The sequence below is a fragment of the Solea senegalensis genome, linkage group LG2 (genome assembly GCF_019176455.1).
Source record: "Solea senegalensis isolate Sse05_10M linkage group LG2, IFAPA_SoseM_1, whole genome shotgun sequence".
Classification (NCBI taxonomy): Eukaryota; Metazoa; Chordata; class Actinopteri; order Pleuronectiformes; family Soleidae; genus Solea; species Solea senegalensis.
Genome location: NC_058022.1, coordinates 5,114,602 through 5,130,945, shown reverse-complemented (window position 1 = coordinate 5,130,945; position 16,344 = coordinate 5,114,602). Strand labels below are relative to the sequence as shown.

General features: G+C 38.5%; 1 protein-coding gene across 6 annotated transcripts in view; it reads right to left on the bottom strand.

Moving 5' to 3' along the window:
- The window catches only part of LOC122764682 (nck-associated protein 5-like), a 57,019-nt gene that overhangs the window by 18,027 nt on the left and 22,648 nt on the right, over positions 1-16,344 (bottom strand). For all 6 annotated transcript variants that reach the window (XM_044018628.1, XM_044018630.1, XM_044018627.1 and 3 more), the window contains 4 exons: positions 14,840-14,995; positions 10,847-10,915; positions 8,106-8,144; positions 6,923-7,042 (listed from right to left, as the gene is read on the bottom strand). In XM_044018628.1, the coding sequence (XP_043874563.1) occupies positions 6,923-7,042; positions 8,106-8,144; positions 10,847-10,915; positions 14,840-14,995 (384 nt within the window). The remainder of the gene's footprint in view (positions 1-6,922; positions 7,043-8,105; positions 8,145-10,846; positions 10,916-14,839; positions 14,996-16,344) is intronic.

Here is a 16,344-nt window from a genome sequence, read left to right as displayed (position 1 = left end):
ACCGGGGTGACATGATTTGTAAAGTCAACTGGTCATCAATCACGACACCCAAGTTTCTTACTATCTTGGAAGGAGCCAGAGATAACAGACAGAAGAAGTTGCCCTATATACGAACAATAAGGCCAAGTGTCGTTTGTGAATTTGGGCTATATGAATCTGATTTATTAGATTTGAAAAATCAATCCAAACGTTATCTATATTAAGATATTGTTCTAGTTTTTGTGGTGGTGGGGGGGGGTCTATTTAGTCTTTCTGATGCTCAAGGTGGTTTTCACACAAAAAAGAAAACCTCTCACAAAATAATAGAAATCAGAAGTGTGTGTGTGTGTGTGATACATGTACTAGTATCATAAACTGGGCTTGGCTTTCATGCGCTGTCAAGCACTGAAGGAGAGGACGGGGTTGAAGAGGGACACATAGTGTCATGGAGGGCATGCAGTTAGTCTATTATCTGGGACTCAGTGTTGCTGGTAGTGAGCAGAGGAGAAGGAGCCAACTTTGCCAACTCACAATTCCTGCAAACTCAGCGTTTAAATCAATTTTAAAAGTTTAAATAACGTATCTGCATGTGGCCCATGCGTGACAAATAAATAAAAACTGGTTTATTGCCAACACCGCGCTTTACATGCACATACATACATCAAACATGAAAAATAAAACCACACGTTGACATTCACAAATAGTTATGTCTCTTCTGGTTAGAGTGTATTTAAAGTCTTGAGGGGCGGGGGAAAAAACACACGCATGAATTAATGGCCTGTCCAGGACACTGAAGTGGTCATTTGTTGTTATTACATTTTCAGATTCACTGCAGCTGAACCAGTCACAAGGACAATAGACTTTAAAACTTCACAGCCTGTGCATCCCCCCGTGAGCAGCCCAAAGCAAGGTTACACTCACTCAGCCGCCTCTACGACCATATTATTCTCCACTCTCATCGTCTTAAACAGTCCATCACAACACTCCCTCTCCATCCACCCTCCTGTCATTAATATTCTGGCTCAGCCACACCTCGCTGGTTGTTTTTTCCATGTCACCTTCTCCTGCTCGGGCCACACTTTCCATGCTGCTGAGTTCTAACTAACACTGCTGTTCTCTGTATGAGCTCTGCGTGTTGTATTAGTGACATTATTAATACTGATCTAAGGAGGATTTATGAAGAAATGCCTCAATGAGAGCAGGAGAGAATACATTTACATCTGGAGTCTTTTTTTATTGGTATAGTTTTGTACTGACACTCCACCTCACCTCACCTCAGCCCATAGAAAAGCTGTTTTTAGCTTGTGGGGAGAACAGGAACTTCTGGTTTCCTGCTGCCTCATTTGCTAAGTTTGTGTCACTAAGGTTAAATCCAAACAGAGGATTTTAAACCACAAAGTCACAACGTAACAAATCTGAACGTACTAATGGAGGCAACAGTGGATCAAGAACTAATTCTGACCCATGTTCTCTATCGACTTTGGTGCAGGGTTTAGAACAGCAACACAAACTTCAGTTTCCAGTTTGGAAATGGTTCTGGTCCAATATTTGTAAGAGCTTATTTAAAAATTGCGTTATTTGTTTTCTGAAGGAAAATGTGAGAAAGGGTAGAGTGAACTTGGGTTTAAATAATGTTTAAGGTTGAACATTAATAAAAAGCCTTTGGAAACATCACCATTATCTGCCCGGGGTTTTGCTGTAGTCACCGTGGCCAAGACTTTAATTTTCCCATTTGCCGTTCACTGTTAACAGCCTGATGAGCAATGTGAGGTGTGATGTGATAGTTTCTGAGTAATAATCATTTTCCAAAGAGCAGACGCTGGGGAATTCACCGTCTGCTCTGGTTTTAATTACAAAACTGAATTGTGGTCCAGGAGACAAGAGGGTCCTCAGACAGAACAGGTGGTTTCCCCCTTTTTATGCAACTTCCACATTGAGCGAAACACATTTTTGGAAACATTGTCTTGTTATCTTGTGAGCAGCCTGGCTGAGAACAGGTGTGCTGCCGCAGTGATTAAGAAACCTAACAAGCAAAAATGAGAGAAAAACTCATTTTTTTCCACTCCAATAATTCAAGGACAAGGACTCTGTGCAGCTGGAACACAGTGAGGAATGTAATGGATTTTGGCCTCTTTGCTCCCATTTTGTTAAGGTTCCAAGGTCATAATTTGTCACAGTAATCACACTGTTGATCTGTTCTCAGAGGCTGGAATCATCTGTAAGGTCAGCAGCCCACGGTCATTAACACAGAGAGAGGCTTGTAAATAACAGTGATATAACATGCGCAGCATACTAAGAGGCAGATGTTGTCAAGACCTTAGCGTCTATTTCACTTTTACTGTCGTGTTTGTTTGACAATTTGGTAAAAATCTGGTAGTTTTTCTTTGACTTTTCAGTTCTCCTTTATTTCCTTGAGTGTTAGTTTTACTTTATTTCCTTGTGTGTCCACTCAAGATTTACTCCCAGTCTTTGTCTGGTTTCCCTCCTTGAGACCGTCTGCCGCATTCTGAAGTGTTTCACAAAAATATTGTTATTGTGGGGGAGAGAGACGAGCAAACGCAGCCCAGTGGCCCAGTAAAGTTTGTTTTTTTCCATTTGGTACGAGGCAGAGGCGCAGAGTGAGTGTGAAAGTCCCATATATGCACTTTTTAAACAAAAAACCTTTCCATAGGTTTTGACAAGGACTGAGATGTTTTTACTGTACAGATTTTGAGAAATTTCAAATTAAAAGTCCCATTTTTGCATTATTTTGAGATGTAATAAAAACTACATTTCCCATACAGTAAGTTCTGGACAGGACTGACTAGGTTGTGTTCAGGACATCTATGATTACTATCATACTGCAAATCAGACATTTTTACTGTACAGTTTTTGTGAATTTTCAAATTAAAAGTCCTATATTGGCACAATTTAATCAAAAAAATGATCAACTTTGAATAATTTAATTAAGTTATGACCAATGAGAAATTTCAAATTAAAAGTCCCATACTAGCACTTTTTAATTGAAAAAAATATTAACTCTAAAATGTAATGTAAAGGTTTCCATAAGTTCTCACCAGGACCAACTAAGCTGTGTTCAGAACATCTATAACTAATGGCATACTATAAATTAGACATTGTTACTGTACAATTTTAGAGAACTTTCAAGTTAAAAGTTTCATATTGGAATTTTGTTTAGCAAAAAAAAGGACCAAATTTTATTAAATAATTTTTTATGTAATAAAAACTGCATAAAACTGCATAAAACTACTAAAACAACAAGACTGACTAGGTTGTGTTCAGGCCATCTATGACTACTTGCATAAGGCAAATCAGACATTATTACTGTACAATTTCTGAGATATTACAAATTAAAAGTAATAAAACAAATACATGTTCCTGTTATGGACATGACTGACTAGGTTAAATTGTCTTTAATTAACATTTGATAATAAATAAGCCTTTATATTCTCACCTAGAGGGCAATCAGTTGTTAACCTTTTTGCCAAATAAATGAAAAGCACGTCTAAACGCAGCAAAGTCTCCCTTCTTGCATTCATTTAATCTAACAGTGTTTCAATTACGTGTCTAATCCCTAATCAAGCTGCCTCATTCTTTCAGTTTTTGAATGATTGCATGACATGTCCTTAAGAATAACTGATTTAATGGTTGATTATTAGGCTATAGATATGCTGGGTGTGAAAAATAGAAAAAACTACTTTACCAGAATAAAAACTGTGACCCCAAAACCATGACATGAACCAAACCAAATTAGATTCTTTGCTCGTCCAGTTTTCACTGCAAAGCCTTAAAAAAAATCAAAAGTAGCTCACACTTTCATTCACTCTGCGATTTTAATGCAACACCAAAACCTTTGTTTGTGATTTTACCGGAGAGACAAAAATAACAATATAGTGCTTGATAGTCAAGCTTTAAGGCACGAGATAATTATCTGACAGAAATAATGCAGCCTCCTGGATAATAGACGGCACCTTACCAAACCAAAGGCTCTGTAATTGGAACATAAAAAGTTTCTTCAGGCTTTTGCCTTTGTGTTATTAACTTTTTTTTTTCAGTCTTGAAACAGTGAAGCAGTAAAATGTGGACATTAACACCGAAGCCACTGGCTGAACCTGCCAGATATACAGTATTTGGATTTAAACAGAACTGACTCAGTGTGGGGACAATTAAAACTGGCCAATCATCAATTATTATTATCATCATTATTATTATTATTATTTCTCAGACGAGGCAGCAGTGACACTCTCTCACATTCAAAGCAACAGCCGGACAAACAATGTCAAACCAGAGCCTCGATTAAATACAATGAGAGAGAAAAAATGTCCTAATGTGCAGCCGAGCATCTCCACAGTGATTCTGTCTGTCTGAGTTTGACCTTTACACAAAAAGGTTAGAGATGAAGGACAGCATTTGCTGCTCCGCTAGGCTCACAGCCGACTTAATGATCTCATGGGGGAATTCCAAGACTTTCCATCTGAAACGGGAGAATTTCTGTCACATCATGTACGGTTGAAAGTTTAACAGTTAATTAACAAATCTGTCTCTGAGAGAAAATTGGTTCTCATGCCGAGAACTGAGGTGATCCTTTCTGCTTAGTGATTATTTCAGTGTTGCCCATAAATTCTACCAATTTACCAAAAATGTAATCCGTTTTGATTACTAGAGGAAAAACAGCTCCGGATGCAACTATGGTTACAAACAATCACAGCATAATTACAATCATGTGGTACAATCATTGTTGGTCAAAAACCTTGGTTTTCAAACTTGACATTTTTTCATTAAGTGGCAAATCTACAAGAATGAAGTTACAGATTTATGAGATTAAAAGTGTCAAATGTATGAGAAAAAAAGTTGGAAAAATAGGCTAGTATTTTAGATAATGGAGTGAGATTACAGAGAGTAGGCTAATTTGACTTGTCTGGATATGAAGAAGGGGAGAGAATTTCACAAATTCAATCCGATTTTAAACATTATGAGTACTTTTTTGCTTAGGTGTGTTTATATAGTTAGTGAAAATATTGTTTTTTTTTCATCAGATTGCCTAGGATGTGCTTAAAAAAATAATATACATTAAGACACTCTACATTGCACTTGCAATTCTTATAGCCTCTGTATGTTTACACATAGTAATGGAAAAAACAGCCAAAATGCTCTGTGTTCTAAGAGCTATGATGATTGATAATGATTCTTTTACTTGTAGTCCATGTTGATAAGAATTGCACTTTTTTTCCTATTTAATAATGAACTCTAAATTGACCGCAGGTGTGAATGGAGCAGTTTGACCCTGGTGTGACCTGTTCACGTTTGTACAGCGCCTCCCACACACGCTGTCAGCTGGGATCGGCCGTCAAAGTTAAAGCGGTGGACACTAAACGGACGGAAAATTGATTTGCGCTCCACAGTGCAGTAAGTGATGAAACTCAAGTGAACCAATCAGTTGTCAAGACGGCTAACACTGCTGTAAGGAGGTCTGCGGTGTTTAACCTCGTACTCGTAACCTCTTCTGTGGTTGAAGGCATTTTAATTAAAGGCACATGTTCAGCACAGTGTCTGTGCAGCGGGATGAGAGGTCACTTGAGAGCATTCGAGCAAAACCACGGTGACATTAACTACGACTCTTCTGTTCTGACTGTACGCTTCTAATGGCTATTTTCTGATCCTATTTTGAAGCTGCAGAACGAGGTAATTATAGTTAATGGAAACTAATGAAATAACGAAAACTCAAATGGAAAAACAGAATCGAAAAATAGAAAAAAAACAAAAACAAACGATAAGTAACTGAAATTCTAACAAAAATGTGTTCAGTCTTCATCTTTTTAAATTAATTGGGTTTCTTTTATTGGGTTTATTGTTCCCAAGACTAAAGGCTCACAAACAAAGTGATGTGTCTTATGCAAGGTTACAATAGTTTTAGTTTTTAATAAGTTTTGACTTTTTGTATTTGGGTTGGGTTCGTCAGTTTTTATTCAGTTTTTATTTTTTGTAAATGCTTAGATTTAGTTTAGCTTTTATTAGTTTTAGTGTTTGTTTTGTAATTTGGAGTAGATGCCATTTTAAAAGGACAGATGAACGACCATAGCCTGAATCAAATATAAGAAAGTAGACTGAAGTATAAAATGTGCATCATAGTGTTGAGGTTGGATGCAGTTAGATAACAAATATGATAACTAAGATAACTAAGAGACTAAAGACACACATAAACATAACAACATAAATAATAATAAGCTCAATCTGAAGAAAAACATGAGCAAAATTAAAATTCACTTAGATCTTTCACTTATAAACATTTTATGATGAATGAAAATACAACCTTTCAAAATTGCCAGCCAGACACATTTCATATGAACCCAAAAGGATTTTGTATGAAATATGAATTTTTCAATTTTAGTTTTCGTTATTTCGTTAGTTTTCGTTAACTATAATAACCTTAGTCTTAAGAGGGTTATTTATTATTATTTATGTTGTTATGTTCATGTGTGTCTTTAGTCTATTGGCTGTATTTGTTACCTAACTGCACACTAACTGCATCCAAACTCAGCACTATGATGCACATTTTGCACTTCCGGTTACTTTCTTGTAGACTTTAGACTGACTGATTCAGAGGTGGTTGTTCGTTTGCTGGGTTTTTATGACACAATCCTTATTATTATGACCTTAAAAAGTAAGGATTACCTAAAAGTAAGGATTTATAAGACATAAAACTAACACATTTTAAAAACAAAAAGTCAAAACTAAATAAAAAACTATCATAACTTTGCTGCAGAACCAGACAACTGAGAGTGAGCTGAATTCTTGGTGGGATTCTCTTCCTTCTCTTCCTCTGTGGTCCATTTGAAAGTGAGTAACCTTTAGAATTGGAGCTCGCTGCTCATGTAAAATTCAAACAGCTTTGACGCGAGCTATATCTGTCTCTGTTTGTGTCCACTGCGTCATGTGCTCCTACCTGGGAGACGGGGCTCGTGGACATTTTGACACGTTGTTGGAACAGCACGCTCAGTATGCGGTTCTGCTGCTCCAAGTCAAACACGCGCGTCCGCAGCTTCACACATTCCTCTTTCAAGTCCTGTGTAAAGACAGCAGAGAGCGGGGGAAACACACGGATCCTGGTGAATATGACGGCGTTTCAGAGGAATATACATATACAACATATGCTGATTTAACGGACACAGGGATATGATGAATAATGCAACATACATGTGACATTAAACAATAAATATCAGAGCAACAGATACAACATTGTGTTTTTAGAACTTCAATTATTACTTAATGTAGCAACTATAAAACAAATTGTACCACGGAGTATTAGTGCCAAACTGAAAATAAAATAAAATGGATCTTTTCAGAATAAATCATGCAACTTTTTCTCTCATAATATTAAAACTTTATTCTCATAATATTATGACATTATTCTCTTATATATTAAGACTTTATTCTCAAAAGATTACGACTTTATACTCGAAAGATGACTTCAGTCTCGAAAGATTACTCATAACATCCCGACTTTTTTTCCATAATTTCTTGAGTTATTCTGAAGAAACAATCTAAACACAGATGAGTTACTTTCACGTGCTTCATATTACTGCAGTGTGCTTGTATTTATTTAAATAACATTACTGAAGTCGAATGATTTGTGTGAAACTTTTAAAAAATCAACAATTGACTTCTAAATTCAAGCGGCTGCTGAATGAGTTCACTCGATGCTAATTAAGCCTCTCAGCTCCACACAACTCTGTGTGTGTGTGTGTGTGTGTGTGTTTCTCAGTTACTGATAAAGTGACGCTCATTAAGTCTCACTTTACTTGTGTTCCTGCTCGACTGCTGCTGTTATTTGTTCCATTCCACAATTTGAGAATAATTACAATTATAAGCGACACTGTTAAACTGATTTAACGGCACAATTTGTTTCAGAATTGATCATGTGAACTTATTCCAAATTCAAAAAACTAAATGAATTGACGTTTTCCTTGTTCTTCCCCAGAGATTTGTATGTATTGTTTTGTTTTCTGTTAAGCTATTACATTGGTCTGTGTTAGTCAGTCAAGGCTTTTCTTTGACTGGATGCTTCACATCTCTTCTTTATTATGAAATGTGTGATTTAATTCTGCTTTCATACAGCAGAGACAAACCTTCTGTGTGAGAAGAGCCTGGACCACCTGGTTCGCCACCTTGAAGACAAAGAGAAAGTAACAAAATGAGAAGTTATAAATGTGTTGATGAGTCGGGTCATTGGTTTTAAAAATGGATTTTCAAAAAAGAGAAGGAAAAGCCTCCTCAGTGAAGCTTGGAGACGCAGCCAGACTCTAAACGAAAGTGACCCGTTGAGAACATCATCAGAGAGAATCTAAAGGCACGGAAGATGCTGCGAGGACAAATTGACAGCGGGTTGCATCACAAGCTCCCATTGAGTGAAATCGTGAAAAAGTTGCCTGCAGTTAATATATGCAACTTTGACCTCAGCACATAAATAAACCAAAAAAAACTGTCAAAAAATGTCTCTTTCTTTTCACAGTCCATAGTAATTAGGATTTGAGAGCAGAATAACTTTTCTATCCCGTAAACATCTTTACAGAAAACACAAGCAAATGTGTTGACTTCTAGTTCTGTGGCTATAAAGCAGCACCAAAGCTCTGCACACTGCTTATTTTCATTTCCCTATGCAGGTGCATACATTACACCTACACTTGCACACTGGTCGCTTTATTAGGTACGAGGTTGGCGTGCTCTTCTGCTGCCGTAGCCCAGAGGTAGTCAATTAAAACCCTGAGAGGGCCATAGATAGAGAACTTTTCCTCAAAGCCAATTAAGGTCCAGAACATCACAATGTCAAAAAGGTGTAATTAGTGTTTAAGTCCAATCTTCTGTAATATTTAAATATATGCAGCAGTGTAAAGCAGCTCATCAAGACTAGAAAAGCTCTATATAAATACAGACCATTACCAACTCTTCTTTTGATTTTATTTTGTAGTAACGAGTCACGAAGATAGAAATGCAGTGGAGTAAAAGTAAAAGCTGCTAGAAATATAAATAGCAGAGTACAGATATGTGTATTTGCACATGTTATAGTACAGCACTGAGTGAATGGTTGTCCGTCTCTGTATGTTGGCCCTGTCCGGGGCGTGACCCCGTCTTTTGACCTATGTCAGCTCAGATTGGTGCCCCCATGAGGAGGATAAAGTGGTAGACAGTGGATGGATGGATGTTCAGTGATGGATCACCGTAATCATTTGTCATTAAGTCACTCACACCAGTTTGTGGGAGGAGCCTGTTCTTCACCAGTGGAGACGCTTTGTCAGAGAAATGACCTGACAAACTGAAGTTCACAGCTGCAGCAGGAACTTTGTCGCTCCTCAGAGGAAACAGAGCCTTCTCCACCTTCACACTCATCCCTGCCTCATACTACATGAACTACAATCAATCATGAAACCCGAATTCAAGGGTAAAACTGATCTCGCCTGAGAAAGAACTCTGATTTTTTTTCTCCCCTGTGGCTCTTCTGATATCAACAAGGCATGTTCCCTCAGAACTGCCACTCACTGGATGTCTTTTTCTTCTCTGTGAACTGGATGAGCTGGTTGTGTGTAGATGTGCAGTCGATCAGCAGTTTCTGAAATACTCAGACCAGCCTGTCTGACACCATCAACCATGTCAGGTTCACTTAAATCCCCTTTTTTTCCCTCATTCTGACGCTCACTTTGAACTTCAGCAGGTTGTCTTTACAATGTCTGAATGCATTAATGCCTCAAGTCGCTGCCATTTGTGTTAATAAGAAGTTGTGGGACCTAATAAAGAGACCAGTGTGTATGTGTACTTGAGGAGTTATATCTTTGTGAGGTCCAAAAACTGTACAAACTGATTTTTTAATCTGATCCCCAGAACTTTAAAGAACTTTTCAGGTTTAGGGTAAGGGTAAGGGTTAAGTTAGGCCCTCAGGAATACATTATGTCCTCACTAAGATATAAAAACAAGTTTGTGTGTTTAAAGTCTGCAAAGCAGCAGAGGAGAAATTATTCCTCTCAGCAGAAAGTCTGAATGTTCCAAAAAAACGAATTTCTCATGGGCAGCGATCTCCATGGTAACAAGCCCATTAGTGAGGACTGCTATGATTTATTAAAAAAAAAGAAAAGGGTCTTGGCAGTTGGAAAGAGACAGAAGAAAGTGTGGAGTGGAAGGAGAGAAGGCAGTGAGGCTCACTCCTGCTGCTCTCACTCTTAAATCAGCCCGGGGCTTTTTTGTCCACTTGCTTCGATATGTCCCTCTCTAGAATGTCCTCCATGGCCTTCACTTACACTTCAGATAAGAGTGGAAAAGTGTCTCTTGACTGCAGAAGCTGTCTGACCATTCAGCAGGAACTGACCACCACATAACTTTGTCAAGTCTTTTTCTTTCATTTTAAAAGAAAAGGAAGCAGCTTGTTTGTTTGCAGAGCTGGTGCTTTGAGAAAAAGTTACAATTTCACATTTTAACGTTCAAGTTTTGTTAAGTTCCTCCATATATTGAAGCCGCTGTTGATTTAGAGTTTTTAGTTATATTTATAGTTATATAGTTATATTTTTAGTTATATGAGTTTATTTACTTTTGACATTCGTACACACTTCAAAAAAATCTTCATTTTACATTTCTGTATTAATGCCTTTTATTGCTCAGGCATCCACATCGCTTTAGAATGAAACTTGTTTGGTCTTCTTAGCCTTAGAAAAAGCCTTTTACATATATTTTCAACAGAGGCCACCATGTTTCTACAGCAGCCTTAAAGGACAAACCATGCTGCCTCTGTAACGTACGTCCAGGCTGCTCAGGTGACAATACACTATAAAAAAACATACTTATGGATAGTATATAGCACTTATAACAACCTATAACAACTCACCTCGTCCAGACAGCGCTCGTACTGCTTCCTCTGATTGTCATTTTCCATCGACAGAGCAGAATTCTCCGCCTGCACAGACGGAAAAACAGTTTTCAGGTCAAACACACATGCTGTCGTTTTTGCAAGTACCTGCAAGATATGATGTCTACTCTAATGCAGAGAAACAGACAGACAGACAGACGGACGGACGGACAGACAGGCTCTGCACCTGCAGCCCTGTGGGATTTGCAGCCTCACCAAACAATGATGGTCCTAAGCGAATGACGCTTTAAATTTCCGTTATACTGCAGAGCCCCGCCGTGTCTGTAGGGCTCACTCGGGATGCGTAAGGTATATTTCAATCACTGACAGCTGTTTTGCCCAACAGGGAGCAAGGGAGAGAGAGGATTCTGGGAAATCAGGATTGGACTTTCCACTCAAGTGAACAATCCAGTAAATCTTAAAAAAAAAAACAGCCACATGAGCTGCTGTGATTTCATGGAAGTGCTTCAGGGCAAAACCTCTGAATAACAGGTTGACAAAAATCACACAAATGGCAATCTATCAATCTATCTATCTATCTATCTATCTATCTATCTATCTATCTATCTATCTATCTATCTATTTATCTACCTATCTATCTATCTATCTATCTATCTGCTATCTGCTTGTTTTCCAAAGAGCATCACATCAGGGCTCTTGGCTTAACTATGACATTAAATTCCAAGAAAAAGTGACTCTTCTCCTCCTCCTGTCAAAACCCCCGGCAATCTCAGTCTGTTTTTATTACTGATGTGCTTCTTTATGGTCCTCGGAGGAAACTCTTCATGTTTCGTGACATGGAGCGTAGTCAAGTGCGCTCCGGTGGCTGTGTTTCCAAATAAATGTGGAACTCAGTTAAATTTGCAAATGTGGGTGCAGTAAAGGCAGCCACCATGAAGCAGCAACAGAAAACCACATAATGCACTCACATTTATCCATTAGGCTCACCAAGAGTAGACAAGTTCCTTCTTTAAGAGGCCACTTCATTCTTCAAGATAATCAGTGACAGCGAGTGGGAATGACGCAGGCTTTTGTAGAAATATCACAGAAATGATGACGATGTTTAATAATTCAGCACAAAGTCATGCTGGTAATTAAAGTGAGCGTGACATTATCAGGAAGCCGCTTACACCATTAAAGTATTTGCAGTCAAAGCACATGCAGGACAGGATCCGGAGCCCCTCACTTTACACTCTATCTGCATTCGCGCCATCTAATGACAAGGCAAAATTAAAGATGAACTATAAAACTGAAATATGACACTCTGATTCAAATGACATTTTGCTTGCAGTTTGTATCAGGTGCATCTGATTAAGATGTTTCTACAGCAGTAGACTACAGCTCCCATCTCCACACAAGTCCATAGATTTTCTCTGTGGACTTTTGGTGCAGAGAATGAACCAGAACAAACCTTATGTAGGTAAATAATGTGTCAATAGAGTTTGCATTGGTTTTCTACAGGTTCCCTGGTTTCCTCCCACAGTCCAAAACATGCAGATTTGGGGATTAAGAAAAATTGGACTCTCTAAATTGACCGTATGTGCGAGTGTGAGAGTGGAAGGTTGTTTGTCTCTATGTGTACCCCACCTTTTACCCTACAGTATGCCCCCAGTGACTCTCAGGTGGAGGATAAAGTGGCAGAACATGGATAGATTGATAGAGAAGATATTTGGAACTGAGGGTCTTAAAGGTTCAGAGCCTCTTCCCCTGTTTGTTGTCTGTCTGAAAGCACTGTGGTTCTGGTTCTGGTGTCATTCTGGAGCCTCTGAACCTTGGTGCATTCTGGCGAACCAGCCCATGCGCATACCAGTTTGAAAGGAACCGACGCCGGCCAGTTCAAAATTAGATTTGGGAACTGGCTGGCGTGGAGTTTCCATGATGTTTTGGTCTCGTTAGCAGGAAAATACATAGGAAATAACTTGTTCTAGAACAAGCCATTTTTAATTAGATCTTTTACACCTGTGACCACCAGAGTTCACGCTGAGCTTCACCTTATATTCTGACATATTAGTGCAATTAACTGTATGGTGAGTTAAATATAAGCAGATCCTGTATAAAGGGCATAGCAAATGTATAAGATATGATGAAAACACCTGACAATAAACCCATGTATCCATGATGGACATCAGAGTATTTGCACAGGGTTTTGTGAATACGTTTCATTTATTTGTCCAATAATAACTTTTCTTTGTCTCACAGACTCTGATTGTAGGATGTAACACCTCTGTGTTCAGAGGTGTTACATCCTACAATCCTCACATCTGCTCGCAGCTAACAACACCTGCAGCAGCATCATGACTGAAAAATAACTTCAACTCTTTCTGGGGTTTTTAACAAGGTGGTGAAACACTGATAAGCAGGATTTTTTTTTTTGCCGCAGTAGATAAAGCAATGTGGTCACTAATGATTACCTGAGACGCCTCAAGAGATACTGAATCCTATTACCTCTTCAGCGGGGACGGTGGGACAGTACTGTACATTCACTGGAACACTGCCTCCAAATGTTAAATACCCTGTCAGCATTTTAATTATCACCTCCTGAATGCCAATATGTCCTGTGTCTGCTGCTGCTCCCCTGCTGCTGGAATCACTCTTCAACATAATGGGGTCACATTATTTGTGGATATTCAAAGATGCTTATAATGAAAAACGGATTGTACTTGTTTTGTCTTCTATTTCTTTGTAAAGTTCTACCACCTGACTGTAGAAATGTTTCCCCGAGATTTATTGTCAGATCCGTCTTTCAGCTCCAAAACAAACAAAAGCTCTTTGGGATTTGACCGGCGTCATGTCAGTTTTTTAAAACAGAAGTTCACAGACATCAAGTGAACCAGTCAAAACTAGACGGCACAAGCAGTTGATCACACTGGTGTCCACTCTTGTCTGCACTCTTTTGTTTATTCTGTCCCACAGTGTGGAAAAATCAGGGATAATCAGACACAGGTGAGACAAATAGGACACAGGTGAATCACATTAGGGCGGAGGAGAAAATAAAACAGGAAACCAGAAACAAAAAAGTCCAAACAAAATGAATGACCAACAAATAGCGCACAGATAATCCAGGAGTTGTGACATATTTTCCTCAAAATGGAAACATAATCTACATCATGAGCTGTTGAGCTGTTTCCTGCAAATGCTATAGATCAAATGAGAAGTGGGTTCATTTTCCCTTAGAGTTTCAAACTGAGTTCTTTTTTGGCCCCTAATGGCAGTTCATTGAATTGATACTTTGGTAATTGGTTAGATTCACCGTACAAAGAAAAACCAGAAGACTAATTCTACTTGTTTTATGGTTGCTCTACATGTCCATTAACTAGAATATTACATTTTTAACCCCAAGTTGTTGTTACAATGTCTTTTGTCCCCGCTCGCCCCGGCGCTACCACTGTATACACACAAACGCTCCCTCAGTGAGGTCTGATGCTGTTGCTTACCAGAGCCTGTTTTTGGCTTTTCATGAAGACCAAATCATCAACAACAATAACAACAACAACAACAACAAAAATAAGTTACGTACTGCAGCTTTAAGATAAAGGACAGGATTTGATCTGGTAAAAATAAAAGTAACAGACTAACTGAACAGCTTGTAATCAACTATAATTATTAACTATTTGATCATTGATTAATCAGTTTGAGTTGTTTTTCTATCAAATAAATATAAGTTCTGTGATTCTGTGAATTCAGCCTCTGAGAAATGTTCTTGAATTGAAAATGCAAATAAATATTTTACAAAAATATTTCTTCAACAATCCTGATGTTTTCTATAATCCTTCTTAATGATGACACAAAAACTGACCCCAAGTGTCTATACATGTCAAGTGAAACCTATTTAATTCAATTTAATCTAATGAAACATGCTGTCACATCATTTTATCAATCAATCAACGTGACATTTCAGGTCTGATGACAATTGTCGGAGAATGGAGAACACTTGTGGGAAGGGTAAGAAGCAAAACATGCAATCTGCTTTACCTCCAGGGCTCTGAGTCGCTCTAGCAGGGGATTGCTGTCCTTTGAATTCTCCTCAGATCCACCGCTGGCCTCGGGCGAGGCGGGCACGTCTGCTGCCGCGGCTGCAGGAGCCTCCAGATTGTCCTGCTGCTTCCACATTTCCTCTAAGAGTTTGTCCTGGAATAATGCAGCGTGGGCGCATGAAAGATTAATCACAAAGATATCAGTAATAATGCAACAACACACCAAATACTGCATCAATGGTGCTTTTACTTTGCTAAACATCAGTGGAATTAAGGTGTAATATGTGTAAATGGAGTCGCTTCCCACTGAGAATGAACCGGCACTGGTTCACTGATCTGCATCACTGACTAATTATCAACCGCCAGCAAACACTGAAAATACCATCGATACTCGAATAGTGACCAAGGTAAATAAAGATATCCAGCTAATGAGAAGAGACAGCTGTGTCCGTGTTTGTAATATGTCCGAATAAATTCAGTATTAGGTATTTTTCCACAACACTTGCTCCATCAGTACAGCACTTTTGCCTTGTTCCCTGATTCATTCTTTCACATTAAAAGTTGCAACACAAAAAAATATAATTATATACTGTATTATATAAATAATCACACGTTTTTTTTATAATTAATTATTTGATTATTGTCAAAATAGGGCAGCAACAAATGATGTCACCGGTATAAGATTGAAAAAAGCCTCCACGTGGGATGTTTTATCTTGCTTTTTTAATGCAGTGCCAAGGAGATTTAGGTTATGTTCAGATTTACCAGCTACGTGGTTCAAATGTGATTAATTTCACGGTTTACATTCAGAACCATAAGTGTACTGTGTCTGAACACGACTGCCCTTTCAAAAGGCACTCGTGCGCACATATAGATTTCCGCATGACTCATCAACAACAACAGAAAACATTTGGTAGTGACGCAGGGGATATACAAGATAGAAATGATGGCGCTTTTCCACTACACAGTTCCAGCACGGCTCGGCTCTGAACGGCTTGACTCTTTTTTTGCTTTTGCATTAGCAATAGTACCTGGTGGGTTTTTTTAGTACCTGCTCTGGTGAGGTTGCAAGCTGAGCCGATACTAAAGTGTGATGTCAACAAACTGACGACCTGGAAGAGTCATGAGACGCCCGACACAAGAATCAAGCCAAACAATGCCGAACTGTAGATCAGTTAAAAAGTCTTAAAAACCCTGAAGGCATGCATTAATCTCCAACATTTAGGAAAGGAAATGTCTAAAATGTCTAAAATCTCAAGCGACAGCACTGCTGAAAGCCGGAGATCTCTGTATCTCCGTTCATGCAGGAAGTACTGAACGATTCTGTGAACAAATGTATTTAATGAAATGATTCTAATGATTCAGTTACACCGAAAACAACTGCTTTACAAGTCAATAGTTTGTGTGTTTTGTGTATAATACAACATCACAGCAGTTTCATTCCGTCGTGCTATGATGACTCCGCCCACGTTGAGGAGGTACTACAGTAATGGAAAACCATAC